At 44.7% G+C, this 25011-nt stretch overlaps 3 protein-coding genes across 3 annotated transcripts; 1 reads left to right on the top strand and 2 right to left on the bottom strand.

Annotated features, from left to right (window-relative positions):
* Window positions 1-5283: 5283 nt before the first annotated feature.
* Window positions 5284-7159, bottom strand: LOC124673460. Its single transcript, XM_047209537.1, has 3 exons — window positions 6859-7159; window positions 6375-6595; window positions 5284-6108 (listed from the first exon to the last, which is right to left on the bottom strand). Exons 1-3 carry the CDS (start codon window positions 7157-7159, stop codon window positions 5398-5400), a joined length of 1233 nt encoding a protein of 410 aa, XP_047065493.1. The 3' UTR covers window positions 5284-5397.
* Window positions 7160-7647: 488 nt separating this feature from the next.
* Window positions 7648-11889, bottom strand: LOC124670706 (angio-associated migratory cell protein-like). The gene is made up of 11 exons (XM_047207182.1): window positions 11702-11889; window positions 11576-11623; window positions 11342-11386; window positions 10291-10410; window positions 9843-9988; window positions 9563-9710; window positions 9086-9169; window positions 8865-8980; window positions 8442-8500; window positions 8238-8328; window positions 7648-8147 (listed from the first exon to the last, which is right to left on the bottom strand). Exons 1-11 carry the CDS (start codon window positions 11799-11801, stop codon window positions 7920-7922), a joined length of 1185 nt encoding a protein of 394 aa, XP_047063138.1. The 5' UTR covers window positions 11802-11889; the 3' UTR covers window positions 7648-7919.
* A 4011-nt stretch (window positions 11890-15900) lies between these two features.
* LOC124670705 (E3 ubiquitin-protein ligase AIRP2-like) lies at window positions 15901-20193 on the top strand. The gene is made up of 5 exons (XM_047207180.1): window positions 15901-15974; window positions 17706-17856; window positions 17955-18021; window positions 18101-18335; window positions 19671-20193. The coding sequence occupies exons 1-5, from the start codon at window positions 15910-15912 to the stop codon at window positions 19879-19881; spliced, it is 729 nt and encodes a 242-aa protein (XP_047063136.1). The 5' UTR covers window positions 15901-15909; the 3' UTR covers window positions 19882-20193.
* Window positions 20194-25011: the final 4818 nt, after the last annotated feature.

The raw sequence follows: 25011 nt of genomic DNA on the forward strand, positions 1-25011 counted from the left end.
ACGTATGACATAGAGTGATGTGATGCTTTCATTGATGAATATGGAAAATATAAGCCCCTGTATGCATAAGTGGAACAATTCAATCAATTGTTTACTGATATTTACCTCTTGGTTGGCTAGATGAAGTGAACCTCCTAAGCTTTGATGAGCAAGAGAGGTCATGCTTAGGACGAAGATGTGCAGTCCTACGCAAAACTGAAACATTTTGTGATGAGAGAGGCGCCAAGAGCAATTAGCCTATGGCAACTCACACTATCTACGACAGGAGAGTTTCTCCATAAAGAAAATATATAGGATTTAATTAGAATAATACTTTACTGTGCAAAATCTTGAGCATTTAAAATCTTCCTACTGCCCAACATTAAATATGTGAGCACTGTTGTGAAATGTATATGTGGATTGCCTAGCCCTTTCCATCAGTTCGGACTTTTGGTTCTAGTGGCTAGTGCATGAAGCTTAACATGGTATCAGAGCCCCAGGTTTCGAGTTCAAATCCTGGCTTTCACATGGTTTTCGCAATTAAGCCTAAAAATTGCTGTTGTCCCCCTCTTTAGCCACCGCTGATGCCCTGTTTCGGTGTGCTCTTCTTCTTTCACGTGTTGACTTTCTCTTCTCCCGTCACACGCGAGTGGGGGTGTTGTGAAATGTATATGTGGATTGCCTATCCCTTTCCATCAGTTCGGACTTTTGGTTCTAGTGGCTAGTGCATGAAGCTTAACAAGCACTAAATAAATGGTGTACCTTTTAGGTGAAATAAATGAATTTTGTATTATAAATAGAATATCTACATGATATTTCAACATTATTTTGTGAAATCTTGAGCATTTAATTTCTTTGAGGGATCTTGATATTTAATTGTATATCTACAAAAAGATCTCTCCAGTATCTAATTTAATTCATTAGTAAAGGCACAACAATATGAATACCCTTTTTCTTGGTTTTATTACTCCAATACAAAAGCAAAGATCGTTAAAACTCTTATACAAAAAGATACACCCTCAGTTTTAGAAAGCAATGCGTATGTTTTCAGTAAAAAAAATGATTTTCAATTAATAGATATGCACAATTACTTTTTTTAGGGCAAAGCATACTTTGATTTATTGATTCAAAATGTTTACAGGCGTAGTAACATTATATGGAGTGTATAACAACCACAAATGGTACGTGTGTGCCCTCGTCAAGGCCTACTATACTCCACTTCGCCTCGACCCTTTGACCATGCCCTGATACGTGTGTGCTGCTGGTTGGGGCAGGATATGGCTTGTGCGATTGCTCGACGTCGATTGATGTGTGTGTGTTCCGGTCTCTAGGTCCACACTCTAGGTCCCCTTTCTGATGAGGGGAGGATATCTATCACTCCATCTATTACACCACCTCCATATACTGTGAAGTTTGGATCATTCTGCGTCGAAGTGCCTCCTAAAGATGAGGTGAAACCCAACTTTCGGACACCGCCAATGAAGCTTCGTTTTGGCCATGGAGTCGCGACCAGAAATACTTAGGTGTTCTATTTTTATTTCTGCGTGTCATGTTTTATTTTTCAGTTCGTGTTTATTGTCGCGAGTTGGTATTTGGGCCTGTCCAAATACACTTTTAGTTCAGCCATTTGGGCTTTAGTTGTGGCGTGGGGCATGCCCCACCCAAGTTAAGTTGGAGTCACCCTATAAAGGGTTATGGCAGCCGCCTTGTATCCCTAGACTTGTTATTTTCGAGATAAAAGATACACCAGAAAAGTCCCAATGTTTGGGGGCGCATATCGTCGTGTTTGCTTGCAGATCTTGAAGGTCTGATGTGTTGCTATGCGTGGGAGTTGATTCCGATCAGTTCCAACGTCTGAAGTTTTCAGGTTTTGCGATTGATCTTCGATTGATCGAATTACCTAGCTTCTGGTTATTTTGGTTCGCCGTGAAAGATTGGGCCAAAACCCCTTTGGATCACGTTGATCCTTATCATCTTGGTATCAGATTCGTCGGGTTTCTCACGGCGATTTTCCTACTGCTATATATTTGTTTTTCTGCCGAGTAATTTGCTGCCGGAGGCGCCAAGCCAAGACACCGGTGTTGAGAGATTGTTTTTCCGATCTGTCCGAGTCGTGGAGATCGCTACTAGTTCTTTCTTTGATCGGTACTGGGTCCTGCACTAGTCGTGTTCGCGGAGGATTCTATTTCCGATCTATAAAGTTTCTTCCAAGTCAGGCCTGTCGTGTTTGATTGAAGCCGTCGTCTGCCTGGACTCCTTGACGTGTAGTGGTTTTCCTGGCGATCGATCTACAACCAGCTGCTCCTCTGTATTGTTGTGCTGATCCTGCGATTCTGCCTGCATACCGCTGGACTTGAGCTGAGCAATTTTTGCCTTGCCGTGTACTGTAGCTACAGTACGCGAGTTTGATTTCCTGTTGCATGCCCACGATGGTGAACTCTGTGGAGGGAGATACTTCCGTAGCTCAAGGAGAGAAGAAAGCTGAACTTGTATTGCCTGTTTTTGCTGAAGATTTGGCTTCTAATGTTCGGGCTGGTTTTGATAGCACGTGTGAACTTATTCTTCAGAGTCATGCCGCGCTGACGGCGCAGATTACACAGCTAGCTACCCGGATTGATGCACTGGGCGATGCTCCTGCCCATGCACCCGTGCAGCCCCCTCCTGCTGCACCACTTCGCGACGTGGTACAACGCCGCCCTGCTGATAATCACGATCATCGCCTATTGGCACCCGCTGATGATGGAGACCTCCAAGATGATGCTCATTATGTACCACAACAGCGACCGTTTGCTGCTCGTCCGGCTGGTGGTCTTCGTCTACAGTTGCCTGATCGTGAACGTGTTGGTCATGCTGCTCGTGTTCCACTTGATGATGGTGGTCTTGGGCGTATCAAATTATCCATCCCTCCGTTTTCCGGTGACCGTGGACCTGAGGATTATTTGGAGTGGGAGATGCGTATGGATCAGATTTTTTCTTCCTACCATTACACCGAGGAGAGGCGACTCCAACTCGCTGCAGTTGAATTCACCGGTTATGTGTTGATTTGGTGGAATCAAATTCTGCGTATGCGTACTCGGCCCACATCATGGAGAGGTATGAAAGACCTTATGCGACATCGCTTTGTTCCTGAACATTACAAGAGAGACATGTACAATAAATTGCAGCAGCTCACTCAAGGTATTAAATCTGTCGATGAGTATTACAAAGAGATGGAGTTGTTGATGATACGTACATGAACGAGGGAGGATGTGGAGGCCACGATGTCTCGTTTCTTGAATGGACTGAATTTTGAGGTGCGTGATCGTGTGGAGATGGTTTACTATAATGATCTTCAGGATCTCGTGCACCAAGCTGAGCGTGCGGAGCAACAAATCAAACGTCGCCAAGCTGCAGCCCCTGCAAATTCATGGCGACGTTCCCATACCGAGGCTGCTGGTTCTAGTGTTCAACCGACACCTTCTACACGCTCCAATCATGTTTCTCAAAGTGCCCCGCTGAAATCCGGAGTATCCAAAGCTGCATCTAGTACACAGTCCACCGCAAATATTCAATGTTTTACTTGTGGAGGCCGAGGACACATGAGGCGTGATTGCCCTAATGCAAAACGGGTGATGCTCACACAAGATGGCTATATTTCTGCTAGTGACGATGAGAATATTGATCCATCTAGTGAGGAGTCTGAGGAACATAACAACTTCGATGTATATCCCGATGATGTTGCCCCTAATTGCACTAACTTGATGGTGCAACGTGTTATGGCAGATCGCATAGAAGGACAAGGGCAGCGCTGGAATATATTTCAGACCCAATGCACAGTCAAGAACATCGCTTGCAAGCTGATTATTGATGGTGGCAGCTACACCAATATTGTTAGCAAGCGTTTGGTGGACTATCTTTCATTGCCTACATGGAAGCACCCGCAGCCACATTGTGTTGAGTGGTTGTATAATTCAGGGAAGCTGAAAGTTACACATAAGGTGCGCCTGAAATTTTCAGTAGGTAATTATGAAGATACGGTGGTCTGCGATGTTTTGCCTATGGATGCATGTCACGTGCTGCTAGGACGACCGTGGCAATTTGATAAGCGTTCCACTCATGAAGGACGATCCAATGTTTATTCCTTGTGGCATAAAGGGAAACGTCATGTGCTGCGCCCTATGCTTGACAAGGATATCAAAGTGGATACATTTGCTGTGAAGATGAAGGTCCAAGACACTAAGCCGAAACCGAGGACGGTTTCCTCTAAAGTTGGGGGGATGATGAGGGGAGGATATCTATCACTCCATCTATTACACCACCTCCATATACTGTGAAGTTTGGATCATTCTGCGTCGAAGTGCCTCCTAAAGATGAGGTGAAACCCAACTTTCGGACACCGCCAATGAAGCTTCGTTTTGGCCATGGAGTCGCGACCGGAAATACTTAGGTGTTCTATTTTTATTTCTGCGTGTCATGTTTTATTTTTCAGTTCGTGTTTATTGTCGCGAGTTGGTATTTGGGCCTGTCCAAATACACTTTTAGTTCAGCCATTTGGGCTTTAGTTGTGGCGTGGGGCATGCCCCACCCAAGTTAAGTTGGAGTCACCCTATAAAGGGTTATGGCAGCCGCCTTGTATCCCTAGACTTGTTATTTTCGAGATAAAAGATACACCAGAAAAGTCCCAATGTTTGGGGGCGCATATCGTCGTGTTTGCTTGCAGATCTTGAAGGTCTGATGTGTTGCTATGCGTGGGAGTTGATTCCGATCAGTTCCAACGTCTGAAGTTTTCAGGTTTTGCGATTGATCTTCGATTGATCGAATTACCTAGCTTCTGGTTATTTTGGTTCGCCGTGAAAGATTGGGCCAAAACCCCTTTGGATCACGTTGATCCTTATCACTTTCTAGGAAGTGAGGATACAGAGGGCAAAATTGAGCACTGTAAATGCGCCATAAAATCAAGGAAATACTTAAAATATAACATATATCAGAGCAGTAGAATGAATTTGTACAAAGTCTATTGCCATTTTTCTAACTGTCGTCAGGATGCGTTGAGCAGATTTTTAAGTGGTTACCGCAGCACACATTGACCTTGCATCAGCGCATATAATCCATAAAACAGAAATGATTTTTTAAAACAATGTTTTGCATACTCGTCGACATTGCACAGCCGGTGCCAAACACAGTACAAGTCTTAACTGTACTACAATTAAATTTTGAGCTTGATTTTCCAGACAAAAGCAAGCACATGATGCAGCAAAATAAGAATTAACAGTGAATTAGATTGTACAGAAGTTATCTGAACATCCGAGAAATGTAATTCAGATGTAAATATATTAAATAAGCGTTTCAACCTAAGCTAGCTGCCTATTTCAGTGCACAACATTGGACAACCTCTTGTACAGATGGGATCTTCAACTGAACTTTTGATCTCCACAAACTTCAACAGAACTTGTGTTGATGCACATAGAAGGCTAATGGTTTCCTAGGCACAGAACACCATCTTCTATGAATACCTTTGCTCATCGGCCGCCTTACAATAGCTGTCCAAGAAACCTTAACTTGTAGCTCATACCGGCCGTGGTTGCAAACCTTTTCCTCCTGAGGGTATTGTATAGTGACCAGGGTGCGTTCATCCTCGTCGTTACCGGTAATAAAACAGACATTGATCACAATTTCTTCATCTTCATCAAATGGGGGGATGGGGACAGGGACAGGGACAGCAACCAAATTTCGAGTTAACACAACAGAGCCACTGTCTTCAATTAATTTCCCAGTGCCCATAGAGGTGTTAGTACCATCATGTTCATATAGAATGATATGATCATCGACATTTCCAGTAGTCCAAGCGGTGATTTTGCCGTTGAAAGGGGTATCACGCGACCCATTCAAAATATTGACCTTGAGTGTAGCTGCCACGGGATATGGAACAGGCGCTAACACCAATTCCACCTTGCTCCGCCAGCTAGTTAGCAGCTCAGTCACCGGTCTCTTGGAAGAGATAAGGGGGAGACGCGAGTATTCTATCACACCTTTGCTAAAATCTCGGTCGTGTGTGGTTGCATCACCCTTGATCTTTAGATTGATCTCGAAAAACATTCTGTCTGATACCACCAATCCTCGACTTGGGCCTGTCAATGTTAGCATGTCCTCCTGCACAAGGGTTTAGGTAAAATAATCAACGTCAAACAGTTTGTAATTGGTATCTTTTGATATTAATATATTTCCTTTATCTAAAAAAATATCCAATTATATATATAGTTGGACATGACAACCAAACCAAACATAATAACTTCTCTGAAAATTTTCCAATACATATGATACATATGTTAACCCGGACATCTTTTTTCATATTAGTTAGATTTGATCGGTAATGTTGGCAATCTTTGAGCAAAAAACCAATAGGGACAGAAACATACCGGCGACTCGATGCACTGGGAATCATCCCTTTCACGCCGGAACAGGTAGACACACTTGTAGTCGACCTCATCCCTCGCAATCACGGTACCAAACACGTTGATCGGGTAGCCCACATCGGATTCGATCAGCTTCAACGAAAGGACATTTACGGATGATTCCACAATCGACCTCCACTGAGAATTGCTTAGCTCTTGGAGTGGCAGCCCATGGATCGCTTCAGCTGTAAAAGTAGGTTAGAAACACAAATCAGAAGCAACAACAGGAGGGTGAATCACTACTCGGATATAGACAGAGGGATACACTCCAAACTCTCATAATTCGCTAGTGATTTTGTCAGGTAAATTGATCAAAGTGATGTATATACCCACCCCCGGGCCGGACATCTCTGTCTATACGATCAATTGATATTTTTTCTCAATAATAAAGATATGATCAATTGCTAAACGAGATTCATATGAGATGGTTGCGGATGTGTATGCTTACACTCTTGGTCGAGGTCGAAGAAGGCGATGTTGAAGCCGCAGAAGCGGGTGCAGACGTAGGCGTTCGTCTTGGGGTCGTGCTCTGTGAAGTCCCTGCAGCGGACGAGGTGGAGAGCCTGCAGCGCCTTCTCCTCGGCCGTGGGCTCCGGGTCTGGCTCCAGCAGCCGCGCCATCTCCTCCGGCGTCAGCTCCGGCACACCGTCCGTGTCCGTCGCAGATTCTTCCGTATCCGTTGTGTCCGTGTCTGTCTCCTCCGTGTGCGCCTCCGTCGCCGTCGTGTGCGTCTGATCCGGCTCCGCCATCTCGCTCTCCCACCGTAGCATCAGAAGAGAGGAGAGGATCAGTAGAGAAACCTAGTATCTTTGGGGGAAATTTTGACGGCACGCGTCGTACATATTACGGAGTACCACCCATGCCGATTCCGGTTCCGATTCATAGCTTCCCCTGTTTCCCGTGCTATCGAAAGTAATACTCCGAGTAGCACATTCAAATCGATTCCGCTGTTCTGCGGCTCCGTTCTCTCCTCACGTCACGCGGCTGCAACTCTGCTCCTCTCTTACTATGCTTTTCTATACAAAACCAACTCGAGCTCTACTCGTTCTCATCCGCTGCTCTTCCTGCTGGAGCCTCGGGACCTTGTTTGTGTACCTCTCAGGTCAAATCTGTTTTTCAGCTTTGAATGCTGACATTTAAAGACAAAGTTCAAATTAGCTGACATGATTCGTTCTTTTTTTAGAGCGAGCATCTCTGCAGAACATGGATTACATGAATTTTTCTAACCACAGCCATGTAATCCACGGACCAGAAAAGGTATAATAGCTGGTCCATGTTCAACAGCATGTCAGCATCAACGGTTGTAAGCATAAGTTGCTTCCATCAAAGATACATGTCATCCAGCAAAACACCAAGCCATTTCAAACATCAATATCAAGTTCCTTAACTTAGGAGGGAGGCCCTTGTGCAGCTTACACAGCTGACTACATCTCAAAGGCTAGTTCCAAGTTTAGAGGTAAATACAAGTACATATCCTGACCATGCAAGCTGAGCAAGCCACATATATCTTTACTTGAACATGGAAATGTCGAAGACGCGGGCAGACTTATCCGAGGAGACGGAGACGAGGGAGTTGCCATCTGCGGAGACAGCCAGCGACTGCACGGCATCGATGTGCCCGCTGAACGTGCGAGCCAGCTCCCCAGAGAGGCTGTCCCAGATGCGCACCGTGCCATCAACGCATCCTGACGCCACATACCTCGACGAACCCAGCCACACAAGGCATGTCACACCCTCCTGCATATCAAACAACCACCAATAACAATAAGTTCATAGCAACATAAAAATACAAGAGAAATGAATAGATCGGCTGATCTCTACACTCACATCGTGCTCGCAAGTGGATCGAATTGCTTGATGAGCGAGGTCCCAGATAATGAGAGTTTGATCAATGCTCCCTGTAGCCACCCAGTTGTACCTGCTCAGAACAGGGGCGAAGCTAGATAGGTCAATAGGAAGGCAATGTGCATTGTGACAACAGATTTTACCATGCAGAGTCCAACGATCCAAGAACGTATCACGAACAAGTACCTTGGTGAGATGCCAATGCACTCGACAGAATTAGTGTGGCCAACTAGTGAGCCAACAACCTGCAGAAACAACCAACAACACTTGTTACACACAAATCAAATCTTACCTTAGCTGCAAAGCCATGGCACATGTTTCTAAAACTTTTAAAAACTACCATCAGGTTACATGTGACTTTCCTAAGAAAACATAAACCTACAGTATATCTCAGAAAAAAAAACTCTGCAGAAATCACTACAGGCAAAATAAGGTGATCAATAATTAATTATTTTTGCATGATCTACAATGCAAAATAGTTAGAACCACAAATACTTTTCATTGTAAGCCAACTTGGATGAGGACTCAAATCTCATTCAGCATGGATGGGAGTGCTTCATCAACCTTTTTGCTAAAAAAAAGTAGTGCGAAATCATGCCATACACCCACCTGGCCTGAGTTTATACTGACGATGTGCACAGAACTATCCTGAGAGCCGCTAACAATAGACTGGGAGTCCCATGTAACAGCTAAACATGTCAATCCTTGAGTATGGTAGCTATGACCTACATTGAGGTAAAAAGATCAGACAGTAAAGTTCAGGGTTGACAGAGAACGCATAAAAACAAACATATGAATATAAGGTAAGTACAATGTAGACAATAATTTACCCCGAACGACATGTCTGCACTGTGCACTTTTAGGGTCCCATATCCTCAATGTTGCATCATCTGATCCGCTACAAATAAGCTTACCTTCATAAAGAAACATGTGAATTAGATAAAAAATGATATGCTACATTGGGGATCTAAACTTCCAAAGTAAACAAGTGAAAAAAGGATCTAAGATGTTAAAGCATCATCAACTTTTAGATTAACTGGAGTTAATTTAGAACACAAGTTAGTAGCAGAAATATTAAATACACACCCATATGTTTTTCCAAAATCTGAACTGATATGAAGAAGCACTGTGTTGATAACTAAAAACAGATTGTCACATACAGGCGAAAAAATTCATGCGAGGCGTTCCAGAAAACAGGACTAAATAAAGTCCAGACAGGGATGACATATTTTTATACCATATTAAGAGGCAGCTTAATCACGTTAGCATACATAAAATTAAATAACACTAAGGAAATTGCTAAGTACCATCAGGGGTAAAGTCACCACATGTCACTGTGCTACTGTGACCAGCAAATGTATTCAGAAAGGCATTGTGGTCTGCATTCCACATCCATACATTACAGTCTTCTGATCCGGCAATTATCAAGTGACCTCGCGGATGCCATTTAAGCCACTACAAAACCAAAGACATAATCAATCATAAAGTACCTATATATAGTTAAAGAGCAGGAACAAGGATTTAGCAATGGAACCAGTTACGCAATATGTTCAGCTAAACAGATGAAAGCGACCAGCTCCATCTCACCTCAAAACCTGAATCAGATCCCTCAAGTGTTCCCTGAAGTGTTCGTGTAGCTGTATTCCATACATTTATCTGTCCATCCATGCTTCCACAGGCCACCAATTTCCCATCTGAACTGAAAGCCACAGTGCAGACAGTATCTTTATGTCCTGTATAGGCAACAAATATTATGTAAGCTTGATAGAAAACTCTAGGGAAGCATCAACAAGTTTACGTACATAAATCAAAGCAACAGGAACATAGATATAATTATTTGCCAAAAAATCTATGAAAGACTTGCTGCAATATATCAATAATACTTTCAGAGTTATATATAAAAGAAACAGAAAGGACACATTTGAGAAATAATACTGTAAAGTTGACGAAGCAGAGAAAAGTCCTGATAAACATTTACATACAAAAAATCTAGCACGGAAATCCTAATTAGACTAAGAAGATGAGTCAACCATACCAGGCAGCTCCTGAACATCCTCTGCAGATCCAATCCTCCAAAGAAACCCTCTGTCATCTTTACCTCCAGAAACAACAAGCGATGCGTCTGTAGGACTGCACGCAGCAGCGAAGACCTCATCTGTACCCAAGTTATCAAACAAGCTATTACCATAATTGTTTTCAATTCAAAGGTACCCTTGTACCGTATGATATACTCCTTCTGTGCTAAAATAAGTATCTCAGTTTTTGTCTAGATTCGGATGTATCTAGACTAATTTTAGTTGTAGATACATCTGTATGTACAAAAAGTTAAGGCTCTGTTTGTTAGCTAAGTACTTTCAAAGTATCCTAAGAATACCACAGTTTTCAGAAATAATTTAGTTTTAAATACTTTGAGGTGTTTGGCTGCAACAAAAAAACTGTCTTTTTTAATACTTCAGTATGCCCAAAACTGCAGTATTTTCTCAATTTTAGAAAATGAAGTCCCGGCCACTTTTTCCAAAACTGAGAAACTCAAGAAAAAAGCACCTCAGTGGCTCTCTAGTCTCTGCATTATGTTGGCGTAGTATTACTATCTACTAATCGATCTAGTCAATTGCCAGTGCACCGCGGCATTACTGGCAGATCGAATGTCGATCAGTATGCTAGTTTCCTACGTAGCCAAAGGCAGAATCGATGAGCCCATTAAGCTATTATTACTATGGCTACCTTCCTGAGTGCAAGGCATCTACCAGAGACTGAAATTACCATCTTTCTGTGTCACTCTCGCCGGTGCGTCAACAAAATCATGGCTAACCAAAAAGGTGATCACGGTATTATAAATACTTCAAAAAACTCTGACATGTCAAAACTGTAGTATCATGTGCCCTGCCCACAGACTAAAACACTGCAGTTTTCTCATACTTCGGTTTTGCAGATACTTTGCTGCCAAACATAGCCCAAGGCACTTATTTTAGAACGGAGGGAGCAACAGACAACAAATTGCATGGTGTATCAACCTTACTAGAGCAAACAATGAATCATAGCCACAAGATATCGTAAGTTAGTTTGTTCAACAAGATCGATCTTACCTGTATGCCCGTGAAATGCATACGCTGAATGATCCTCAACCTCATCTGAAACAACAGAAATTAAAGGAAGAGAGACTTGAATTAGTCGCATATTGTAATCTCAGGGGTGGAGAACTTGAGACTGTCTAGAGCGTGCTGAATGAACCAAACATCAACGTGATTTCCTCATAAGTGAACCAGGCGAGTTCATTATTAGTAACGAACAAAAGTAGTGTTGGCTGCTACAGTACATACCCATCATGTCTTCTTCCTGGTCGTCATCGTCGTCTTGGTCGGGGAGGTCTGAGCAAGGCCAGCAGTAAGCACGGAGCAACCGGAAGTGAGTAAGTAAGAAAGTACTCTTGTATAGGTAGTACTGACCTTCCTCGTCTAGCGGTATCTCGTTGATGATGTCCTCGTCGTCGATGAAGACCTCCTCGCCGTCGGAGCCTTCGCCGGGGACCTCGCCTGTAATACTCATGATCGCCGCCGCTGGTGTCGGAGGGGTCTTGGCTGCTGTGAGCTGTGCTGCGGGGAAGAAGCGGCGCGGCGGCGGGGGAGCAAGAAAGCGGCAGGGGAGAGCGGCGCTGTGGTGCGGGCAGGGGATGACGGGACAGCTTGGGGTGGGTCTCCAGGTCCAGGGCTGAGTGGCGGCCAAGGAATCAGACTATTTGGTCTGGCCCGGTAAGTCGCATCGCACGGTCCACTTGAGCCCAAAACTAGTTTGGGCTGATGCCGAGCGCAGATTGAGAAAAACGAGAGCCGATGATGGGAGCTTTTTTTTTTCTTTTTGACTACATGCATATTTTTTAAAAAAACACAGTACAAACGCAGACGCTCACATACACGCGCATACACTCACTCCTATGAACGCACACACGTACACCCTACCACTATGAGTACCTTCAGAAGACTGAGCTGGCGGATTGGATCTTGAAATTGACGAAGTCACCATGGACGTATCGCAGTCGATGGCAACGTCGCCTCCCACTATATTCTGCCTTTATGAAACACGCAGATGTTAAACCTGAGGTTTGAACTCTGGTTGGCTGGGGTACAACCACCCTCCTAACCATGTTGGTTCTCTACATGCACGTTCGTTTCATCATAACATCAAGGTTTGCAGATTGTTAATATCATGCTTCTCGCACGATAGCCGCTGATGGGAACTAATGATGCAATTGAGGCAATATTAGGGTACCTCTTACCATATTGAGTCCAAAAATTGAACTAATTTTTTTGATGATATGATCATTGCTAGATTATTGTTCACACTAATATAAAGAGGGTAGAGGGTACCCTTATAGTGACCCACTTGCATCTCTAATTGAGAGCTGGCCTTATCCTTGGTCGAAGGAGAAGGGGCTTCTGTTGGGTAGTAGTCGTAGTCTCGTAGATGAATGACCACTCCTGCTTGGCCCGGGGTGTCGGCGATCAAGAATACATCGAGGGCAGGGACCAATGAGGGAGGTATGCTTTGCAAGGAGAGAGACCGAGAGCGGTGTGGTGGCGCGGGGAGGTGGTGCAAGGTTGCGGCGGTAGTTATTTAGGGCGGTGACGACGGCAGCGGCCGGTGGTGCAGGAATAGGGGCAAACGAGGAGGGGATTTGATGGTCAGTTCGTTAGGGACGTAGAGAGAAGGGCGGACCCGATCGATTAATGTGGGTTGAACCTACGATTTGAGACTGTTTCTGATCTTTTGGTCTAACTCCAAACCGCATTGCTCCAGGCAGTCCCATCGGCAAGCCTGCACCGCTCCCAACCCAACATCCATTTTAACCCAACCCAATTAACCCAGACCACATCAAAACCCTCACCAAAATATCTACTTTTTCCAGCACCATTCCCAAATTAAAATGACTATCCAACGACCCATTGTTGGATGGTTAGGAGGATAGCGATACCTCCAATCTATAAGGGACTAAACCTCAGTCTTAACATTTTGATGTCTTATATAAAAATGAAATATTCTTTTGATGGAAGGCGATATTTTCATCGACAGCAGGACGGTTGTGGTAGCTTCGTCAATCTCAAAATCCGTCGAATTAATCTCTCGGATCGAGTCTTTCGACGATACCCGTAGATCGAGGTAGGTGTAGTAGGTGCCTAGCTTCATAGGGTGAGTGTATAGAACAAGGCGTTTTTGCACCTAGGTGTCATGGGCATACCTTTCGGGTACCCATTATTAGTATACCTGGCTCGGCCCAATATGGAGAAGGCTCAAGAAGGCAACCCGAAGTAGTCGACTAGGACTCTTGTAAAACCCTAGGCTGGTTGCATATATAAAGCTAGCTAGGGCACCCAATAGAGGGAGGATGGAGATAGACAACATAGCTCCGCCTACGGCGGTACCCTGTAAAGATACTTATGATTATATAGTAGATTGCTACCAGCACGTAGGGATCCTCCACCGAGGGGACCCGAAGCTGGGTATATCGTGTGCCCAATCTCGCTCCCGGAATCTCCATCGTCGCTCTCTCCCGAAACCCAAGTTTACAATACGTAGGCATTGGCGAGATATTCCCTTGTCATTAGGAGTAGATGCTCCTCTTTTTTTAATGAGTTTTAAACGTATTTCAAAATGTCAAAAAAATCTTATAAAAAATGTAAAATATACATCCCAATGTTCTATGTGCTCGCAAAGTCGTTTCACAAAAAAAACAATATTGTTTGTGTCGTGTGTAAAAAAGAGGAAATCCGGTGCTAAAATAGCTCTTTGCGAAACACTTTCTTAAATCTTTTTTACATAGAAAAAAACAAATGTTGGTTTTCTGTGAAAATTGGTGTGCACACATATAACAACATGCATGCATAAAATTTTTGTTCCACATTTTTAATACTTTTTAGAAATGTTTTTTCAAGTGGCAGGAGCTTATGCACCTGGAATTAAAAATATATTTTCGTGAGTGTATATACATATCTATAAGCATCTACTTCTTCCGTCCTAGTCAAGTAAAAGAGATTGAAGGAAGTGCATCTTACTCTACACAAGTGTTATTTTTAAAAGATCATCAAATTCTAAGAGTCCAAATCGTTTTTAGCGCATGACTATGTGTGGCCGTGGTGTACAACTGGAGTACATCGTTTATGTCGGTGTTTAAAGAAAAAAACCAAGTTGGCAAGCTGTTTAAACCGAGCCAAACACGACCAGAGCACTGATGGCGCCGTGCCACTATACGTGTACTGGTGCCGTTGTCACGGCGATTTACACAAAAATAACCCAAAAGTGGAAGAAAAGCACAGACTGACCCTCCGGCGAAACTATTTCACCAATCTAACCCTTTTGTGGCGCCTCTCCCAAGGGCGCCACACATGCCCATGTGGCGCCCGCGCGCGGCGCACACACCCATCCTACGTGGCCCGTCGACGCGGGCGGTGACCCCGATCCGACGTGGCGGCACGAGTGGCGCCGCTCCGGCCGGCGCCACACTTTGAAGTGTGGCGCCCTGGGAAGGGCGCCACACATTGACTTAAGTTTGGGCGCCGCGCGCGCCGGCCCGACCCTCTTCTTTCTTTCTTCCTCTCGTTCCTCTTCTCTCCTCCAAAGGCGCCGGTTTTCTCTCTCCTCTCTCCCGCCCCACCAAATCAACCACCAAATCGTCGGATGCGTCCGTGGAGATCGTTCCCAACTCGTTGCTTGAGGGAAACGGAGGAGATTACCTCAAGCAACGAGTTGGGAACGATCTCCACGGACAGATCTGACGATTTGGTGGTGGATTTGGTGGGGGGAGAGGGAGGAGAGAGAAGCCGGGTTGGGGAGGAGGAAGAGAAGAAGAGAAAGAAAGAAGAGGGTCGGGCTGGGCGCGCGCGGCGCCCAAACTTAAGTCAATGTGTGGCGCCCTTCCCGAGGGCGCCACACTTTCAAAGTGTGGCGCCGGCCGGAGCGGCGCCACTCGTGCTTGCCACGTCGGATCGGGGTCACCGGCTCGGCGTCGACGGGCCACGTAGGATGGGTGTGTGGCGCCAGCGCCGGGGCGCCACATGGGCATGTGTGGCGCCCTTGGGAGGGGCGCCACACAAAAGGGTTAGATTGGTGAAATAGTTTCGCCGGAGGGTCAGTCTGTGCTTTTCTTCCACTTTTGGGTTATTTTTGTGTAAATCGCCCGTTGTCACGGACCCTGCAACATCCACCGGACCTTCCAGAAACGTACGTGTCAACCTTCCTGGCCCGCCCCGCAGCCCCCGGCTGCCCTATCCCCACGACACCAGCCACTACCCACTCTCGCTGACCGTCCGTCCCCACCCGGTCCGTCCCCACCTGTCAGTCCCACACGAACCGTCACTGTACTCCACCTCCCTCCCGTGCACGCAAGGCACCCGGGCGCGCCGAAAGCGACGGGGGCCCTGACTGCGCGCGTGAGCTCTTAAAACCCGGCCTCGCCGCCGCCGTTCGTCGTCCGCCTCAGCCGCCGCGCGCGCCGGAGCAGAAAGAAACCCACGCGGCGGATCCGGAGCCTAGGGTTTAGGGGTTGCGGAGCAGAAGGGGGTATCGGTTGGTGGTGTTGGGGGAGCTGAGAGGCGAGGTTGGGGATTTGGATGGTCGCGGCGGCGCGGCGCGGGAGTAGTAGAAGCAGCTCCTCCTCTTCTCGATGGGCAGGTCGTTCAGGGACTCGCTGAAGCTGCTCGAGGCCGACATCCAGCACGCCAACTCGCTGTGAGCTCGCCCTCCTCCCCCCTCGCACCGCATCTCTCCCCCCTCCTGCTCGGCTGCTGTTTCAGTTTGAAATTGGCCTCTCTTTTTTGCGAAAGCAGTTCGAAATTGACCTGTTAGTGTTGTCCAGCGCGTTGATTTGAACTGGGTCGGGTGTCCCGCTGTCACCGGACCTTCCGCCTTTCGTCTCCGTCTGGAGTAGGATTGCCTGTTCGCGCCGCTGTGATGTGCGTCCCCAAATGTGATCGCACGAGCTCATGTTTTGGCTGGGGTAGCGATTTACCTCTAATTAGCCTCCCTGTGGTCCTTATTTACAAACCGGACACAACTTGGTTGGTTAATTTGACTACTGATAGGTATAAATGCTTCCAATTTTGAGCGGTGGCATACAGCAATTTGGAGTAGTATTTAGATTGCTATGAAAGACTCACAAATGTTCCTGCTGTACTGGTAGCTTCTTCCATTGACGCGTGTCTGACAAATGCGCTGCTTCTGGCCAAAGTCATCCTCATTGCGCCTTGGAGCACTACGATGTATATAAATATTGCGCTTTTTTGAGCTCTCATCATGAAATCCCTGTTGTTGGTGTACCGTGCAATTCTTCTCGAGTGACGATGTGGTCGGTGCCTTCCTCATCATTGTCATCATGGATTCCCCCGAAGTTGATGTCCAGAATGTGCGCTGCACGCGGAGTGCTGGTATCATTTGGCCAACTAGCTAGCTGGTCGTCTTGAATTCAGTTATGGTTCAGCTCTTCAGGGTTTGGTTACTATCCAAGTTACACAGACATTAGCACGTTAGTTGTTCCGGATGAATTCACCCATTAAGGGTGCCGCTAAAGCTTTAGAGCCTTGTCAGGAAACAATAATGCATTTATAATGCACCATCTTACTTTAGCACGTGGTGTGAGAATGCTTTTGACTCTGTAGGGCTCGAAAAAGTTATAGAGCCTATACTTGGCATACCTTTAAGAACACACACACTAAAAGCAAGAGTAAGACACTTGTGTACAAGACGTAGTTCTCAGAATTTAGCTGTAGTGGTATTTTTGAATATTGACTAATGACTATGGAGACTGCTAACTGTAGTTATAACCTAGGTACAGAAGCATATCCTTAGCCGGTTCTCTTTGACCTTACTTCTGTACCTCATATTATGATGAAACTGAAACGAAATTCACTAACACGGCAGGCACTTTATTTTGAGAAAACTAGAGGAACACTGTCGAGTATTTTATAGCATGGAAAGAGTTACCGAAACATATATACAAAACAGACTTAAGGCTACTAGAGAGTAAGGTGTCAAGTGGGATCCCGCCAACATCACACCTATAGTTCATGTTGCAAATTCTAGTACAAATTTTGAGACTAAAATTTACACTAGAATTGACAAAATGAACTATAAGTGGGATTCTGGTGGGATCCCGCTTACATCTCTACTGGAGAGGCTAATAGTCCTGAATGCATTAACACCACTTCCGCTGCCTGAATTCCAAAGCATTCAACTTTTGCTTGTCAATTTTCTGATAAAGTCCCGATGAAGATCTGGATGGTCTTGTTTCCAGTTTTAACTATGATTATCCTAAGTTTGCACTGAGGACTATGGCTCTTTTTATATAGCCTTACCTCATCTGAACAGAATTGTGCAAGTTTGGTGGAAGTTGAGATTCTTTTTAGTTTCTTTATTCTCTTATGCCACAAGATCGCATTGCTCACTGTTTTGGTAAAATTGCAGCGCCTCTGAATTTCGAAGAGACTATGATGGTGCCTGTCTTCAGATGAGGATGTCATACTGTCCGGCTGCACACCTTTTCCTTTTTCTTGTGCAATGGACAGACTGCAACCTTGCCGGTGCGCTTGGGCTGTTGAGGATTCTCATTTACAAGGTTGTTGACACTCTGTTATCACAGCCATGTCTCTTTCGGTTGTTCCTTTTGTTGAACTGGAACGATGATTAACATTATCGTAGTCTTAAAATATGCAGGTTTATGCTGATGGGACAACCACCATGTCCACTCATGAAAGGAAAGCAAGCATTAGGGAATTTTATGGTATACTGTAGTTGCCTACTTCAAAAAATTGTACATCAGTCTCCTTAATTGGTTTGTTCATTACGTTTTTTTTTGGCAGCTGTCATATATCCTTCTTTGGCGCAATTACATGAAGGAATTAATGAAGTGGAGGATAAAAAACAAAAAGCAATTTGTATAGAGAGGTATAGAAGACGAGAAGAGGATCACAAAAGGGTGATCTCAGAGATTGATGATAATATAGAGGAAGAATGTGGCATATGCATGGAGATAAACGGCAAAGTTGTCCTTCCAACTTGTAGCCATGCTATGTGCATTAAATGCTACCGTGACTGGTACATATCTGCTCTCTTCTCTCTGTATCGTCAAGCAAGTACTCCCTCTGATCTGAATTATAAGATGTTTTGGATATTTCAATGTGGACTACATATAGACTGAAATGAGTGAACAGACACACTGAAATGCGTCTAGATACATATGAATTCGGAGAAAAGCTGGAACATCTTATAATTTGGAACGGAGTGATATCAAACAACATTTGGCTTTTGTCCTTGTGACAATAAGTAGTTCTGCATGGTTAAGATGAAATTTTATTCCTCAGTATTTGAAACACATTGAATGCATTTAGCCACCATGAGGAATCCAAAGGCGAATAAATTCTTGCTACTAGGTCATGTGTTGTTAGCTTGGATGCTGGTTCTCATAGGAGGTGAGGTGGGCATCTAATTGTAATAGGACCCCATTTCAGGTCATCTTAATGAATATGCCTATTTGCTTTGAGCTGGCATGCTTGCTCCTTCAGTTTCATCATTCTGCATGAAATGTTCATAATCTTAGACTTTGGTTTAAAATAGAAATGGGGATTAATTGAACATGAAATCTTTCAAGACAATGTACATCACTTCATCCAGAACATTGGCCCTCCTGGTTTTCATGGCCGTTCCTTGAAATAAAAAGTCAGGAATTAATAGTTTAGACATGTATTTAAACTTATTGGAGAAAAAGCATGGTGGTTTTAGCCTAGCTCAGGACAGCCAAATGTCGGATATATAAGTTCAGAACAACATGAAGGACCAAGCTCATCTAAGGTGGACTTTTCTTAGCTCAGACTGAAAGAGGGCCACTGGATACTCTGACCTGGTTTGCTTAGATTCTGTCATTTCATCTCCTGTTGGAACTTGGATTTAGATTTTCTTTCCCAGAGTTGGAAGCAACACCGATCCTTGAGGAATTCAAGTGGTGTGCAAAATAATATGAAGTCATTTTTTGCCTTCATGAATTTTTTATCCGAAATTAATTACACCTCTTTTGCTGTATAAGTGATTCAAACTCACTACTGGATAGTGGGTACCATGACACATGGTACTGCGATGACAATTGAGTACAAAAATCCCGATTTATGATTTTATCTGGTATACTGCAATCGTAGTTGCCCGAGCATTCGTTTGCACGCCAAATGAATATGGTCTACGATTAGATTTTTTAATTGAAATATGGATCAACTTAAAAGAAATATACCTAACTTTATTTGATTTGATTCTGAATATGTCACAGTGGCCCTGGCACAAAGTTTGTCTATTTTGTGTGATAGTCTGACAATCAACTTTCTGCATGATGCATTCATTTTGTTCTAATATATATCTGTTGTTCTAAGTCTGGCCTCCCCGCAGGAGATCAAGATCCCAGTCCTGTCCATTCTGCCGGGATAGCCTCAAGAGGGTAAACTCAGCTGACCTCTGGATATACACAGATAACAGAGACATAGTGGACATGGCGACGGTTCGAAGAGAGAACCTGAGGCGTCTCTACATGTACATAGATAAGTTGCCCACAGTGATCCCTGAATCCGTTTTCGAGGTATATGATTCCCACGTGAAGTGACCTCGTGGTCTTGCTCAGCGTGCGCCAATTGTTCATCGGTGCGCTGCTGCTAGTGCTGTAGACATTTGTGGAGCCCCAGGCGGCTGGTGCCGTGAGCTTATGGATGCTCCGAGCAGCTTCGCCGGGGAGGCTCCGTATGTAAGGTATATATGTAAATTATCGTCAGTTGTATCCACACGACCTTTGTCATGTGTTAGGGAGTCTGACGCCTTTGGCATGTAAGTAATGAATCATTGACCATTAAGCATTTCACCCATGCTTGTTTGGGGGATGTCATTCCGGAATCTGGAAGGATGTATTCTGTTTGATGTTCGTCTTGGTACGCTCAGGTCCTGCTGGGAACACATGGATTTCGCACAAATTGGCAGGAATGTTTTTTTCGATTGAGCATGAAGTTTTCAGTGGGAGTCAAATCTATGCGCCGCAGATCAGTTTCACAGTGGCGCGGGCTGCATCTGAATGTGCGGTGCACTGTTAGCTCTCTTGTAGAGTGTAGACCTTAATCTGCGGTGAACTGGTGGTTTTCGCTAATGATTCACTTCCGTGATGAATGGAAGCACGGAAGCCGTCAGGCGTCAAACAACCGTCGTTGCAGTTTGCAGTATGTCGAGGCAAACAGAGGGTCGCTGGAGTGTCATATCAAACTAATTAGGTTGAGTCCTCTCTGTATATTAGTGAAAAAAAAAGATCTACAATTGTAAATTGTTAAGCTCTGTCCTATACACGGCTTCAGTTCTAAGTTCTAGCACAACTGGCTACATGCCTGAATTCTTCCCGCACATTTTTATTTACGCAAACGAGCTCCCTGCTGCAAGATTTTTTCCGATAACATATCTTTGAGCTAGTTTTTTCTTAATGCACACAGCCTTTGTTTTATTTAATTATTCAGCGAAGCCTTACGAGGTGATACATTAATCAAGCCGAAGCAACCATCTTGGCAATAAAAAAACGCAACACTTACAAGCTTGATGAAATGGTGGCCATGATCAGGGTTGTTTGCCCCAACCTCCCACCAAGGCACACAATCTAAAATCGTCGCACATGTAAGAAGACTTAGTGTGGCATGCACACACTACAGAAATTGCCGCTTGTTTTCGTCTACAAGCAAATGGTAGTTGGCGTCGTGATTCAAAACCACATCGGTGAATGCTTAGTTGCTTGTAGTGAGCTCATGCCGAGATGTCATGGCGTGCAGAAGCACTTGTCGTTAGGCGTGCATTGGCTCTCACTCGGGATGAAGGCTACGACAAGATCATATTGGCGACAGAGTGCCTTTCTATGGTGAATCGCATCAACAGTTTCACTCTTGGTTGCTTGTTCTTGGGAGTGGTCATTCAAGACATTAAGGAGGCTGCGATGTAGCTCATATTCTTTCTTCCATGTCCCCCATAAGCGAAATGAATAGGCACATGTTTTACCTCGTCGTTTTGAAACCTTCGAATGTGTTATCCTTTTCTTTTAGATTCACAGCCTCACACGGAGACATCTCCTTGGTTCCATTTTCATTTCAAAATGAAATCTAGTGTTCAGCCAAAAGGTTTTAACTCGAATCCAAAGAGAGAAAGCCAAGAAAGGCATTACAACCAACGCACAGCAACAGCTACAGTACCAAAAAACTTGCCACATCAAAATCTCAAAAGCCAACCAAACTAAAAACAAAACTAGACTATGCACTACTCAGGTGTTTTGCGAGCTGCAGAAGAACCAGATGCTATTCCAACACCACATGGATCGGAGCGTCCTCATCTGGGTTTTCCTTCAGATAAGCCATCGAAGCTCTCCCCTCATGCGCCATCATTGAAGCCGGAGCCTAGAAAGAGATCCAGTCGAAACTGGTGCACTTCAGCTCGACATTAGTTTCAGTGAAGACTTGAGGAGTGTCAATTTTTTCGATAAAAGAAATATATTAATATCGAGAGATATCAATTAAACCCAGCCTCTGCAACAACGTAATACCCTAATGGCAGTACGGATGCTCACAACCAAAAAAGAAAACTAAGAAAACAAAAGATCCCGCTACAGCCTGTCCTAAGCTCTCCAAAAGCGACGCCTCCAAAAAGGTAATAGTGCACAAGCGGCTGTCGTTGCACGATCAACAAATATTAGGTTTTCACCATGAAGATAAACCCCACTCACAAAACAATGACTTCAAAAAAGTCATTGCCAGGCTCAGCCAATTAAGACCAGACTTTGGATTTTCACCCTGGAAGGAAAGACTCTAAACTTCACTTGTGCTGCCGCCCTTGCATACTAATGTTGCGAAGCCCATAACATCAAACAAGTCCCTCAACAACACAGAGACTTGAACCTCCATTGCTAGTCTTCCAAGCTGGCTTTCGTGATAGTCTACGCCTCTGATTTCACCATGGATCAGAATGTCAACTGATGGCAACACATAACAGAGCTTCGCGTTGCTCCCTCCATAACCAAATGATCGGAATAAAAACATGAGTGTGCACGACCGAATACCAGCCTATCCAGCAAACTCCAGGCATAAGTTGCATTGTTACATTCGCTGGCGGAGCCTCAGAAACTCACCACTCCAACCAGCCGAAGAAGGACCGACAATAGCATGGTCACCATCTTCGCGGAAGAGGAACCCTAGGACTGCCACCTTTATTCTTCGACACGGACGAGCAGGCCCCCACGCTGCCCTCCGTTGGCCAACAACAACGAAGGAGGTTCAGAAAACGATGGACAAAGCACCATCTTTGCCTCGCTAGGTCGTTGCCGCGAGGCTGCCGCCCCGGCTGCAGAGAAGAAGACGATCTGACAGGTTGCAGACGATCTGGCAGATTGCAGAGCACAAGACGCTTTGCTAGGATCCAGTCGGCGCTGCCCAGGAGGGCTCCCGATCGGCGGAGGCCGTCCACGGCACCTCCATAGGCATAGCAGCGCACACGACCAGGCCCCCTAGGCCCAGATCTGGCCCGCGCTGCCGCCAGCATACCACACCCAACCAGCCTCGCCGGCGTCCAACGCCCCACCGCCTCGCCGTCTCCTCCACAGACCACCTGGCCCGCCCGACGCCGCACCTCCCTGCTCGGACGCGCTGCAGGACGCGCCTCCGCTGCCCTCCACCATTTGGCGGGACGAGCGCCGCCACCGCCGCCGGCACCGGCGGCAGTGGCCTAGCTAGGCCGGAGTTGGGAGATGCGAGGTTAGGGTTTCTGGGGAGGGCTCCGGAACCGTTAGAGCGGGAGGGACCCGGGAGGCGGTCACTTGAAGCTACTCTTGCTCTCGATCAGGAGTGTCATTAGAAGCTCTGAAAACCGATCTACCTCCACCCAACACTACTCCTTGAACGGGACTTTCCAGTTTCTTAGATAAGCTAAAACCAACCTCCAGTTTGATATCAATCCAAGGTACACTTAAACACTAATCTGTTAGCTTTCGATTTGTTTATCCGGAATGCATCCGGGAGATACATTGTAATGATTTATTTTGACCAATAAAGTGCTGATATTTCACTAGAAAAACATATCGATCAGGTATATATGTAGTTTTGCAACCACCGCTAATTGTAGAAGCTTGTATGATTTGGATTCTGCAGTGAGACGGATTCCAAGCCTGAATGCCAAGCGCTAACTGTATTCCGTCTTCAGGCTTTGAAAAAAACCAGTGCTGGATTTTGAATTTCCAACGGCTACTATACTCGGTAGACCTAGTGGGCTGAGGCGATCGGAAATGACCACGGCAATGATGGACAAACCCAAGCTACACCTCGAGGTCACTCAAACACAATCTGTGCCTGCAATGCACCCATGAAAAATTGTTTTAACTTAGAAATAACACTGTTGGAAAACCCAGCTTAGTTAGCATTTACGACTTTATTTTAAAAAATCTACACATAACTCAGACCATGAGCATTTAGAACCTATCCGGGGTAATAATTTACTTTCCATTAAAATAAATTGGGGCAACCCTTTTAAGAAAATAAAGAGATAACATTTGCTACGAAAAAGATCGTTTATGTGGCATGCAACAATGAAACATGGGGGTAAATAAGACTTGTCGAATATTTCGGCAATTTTGGCTATCCCGTCTCCCCAAAAGCAGGTGGTTGTACGTATAGCCATCAGTACGTCCTTCATACAACTCTAAATTGTTTTGGTATTAATGACACAATATGGCTGGAGGCGCCTCAAAGAGAAAAGAGAGAAGACAGTTTCCTAACATTTTAAAATTATTTTAGTCACTAGGAAACATACTATCAAGAGGGGATCTACTTCGGAAGGAATATGTGGAATTGAATCCGGTAAAGAAAACCCTAATTTGTAGAACTAAGTATTCCCAATCTTTGTTGTGAAAGAGACCCTCTAAATCTGGAAGTTGGAGTTTTTGGAACTCTAGGTATTGAAATTCCGGTGGATAGCTCACTGGAACTTCTAACCAACCTCATGCGAGAAACATTTGAACCTAAACATAAATTGTCAATATGTGGCGCATCATCGCCAAAATGTGACAACCCTCCATCAAGGCCGGTAGTTCGAACCAGATATTGTCCAGAACAATGCGCTTATCACAGGGCTTGAACCATTATAGAAGAAGCACGGAAGGTAACCAAGTTACATAGACATGAAAAGCACATGTAGCCATTGAAAAATTCAAATAGGTTAGTATTAAGGATTTCAATAGCAGATATTGGTTATATTTAGATATGACATAGTTGCAATAAATAGCAAATGATAATTACACTCATTAATTTCACAATATTTGGATATGAAATGATCATAATAAATGGTAATCTTAATTACTCATTGAGTGCAATATATTTAGTAGATAGCAAATGATCAGGATAAATGGTAAATATTTATTACACTCATTTAAGTGATGCATATTTAGATACAACAAATGGTAATGCAATTATGCCTTATATCGAAGAATTTTTGGCATGCAAATTTTCCTATAGTGGCTGAGGGTAAATCCATAAATGTTGGTCAACTTTAGGACCCACCATTTTTAGTGGAATTCTCGCAACTACAAAACTGTATAATAAAACCTTTTGTTGTCCCCTTTTATTTCTCGACATCTCTCCGCGCCACCATATGCATCTCATCCTCAACCCGTCGCCACACACAATCCAACAAGGTTGATCAATCTTACCATTCTCGCTTGTAGTCATTTCTA

Source organism: Lolium rigidum, chromosome 7 (assembly GCF_022539505.1).
Source record: "Lolium rigidum isolate FL_2022 chromosome 7, APGP_CSIRO_Lrig_0.1, whole genome shotgun sequence".
Lineage (NCBI taxonomy): Eukaryota > Viridiplantae > Streptophyta > Magnoliopsida > Poales > Poaceae > Lolium > Lolium rigidum.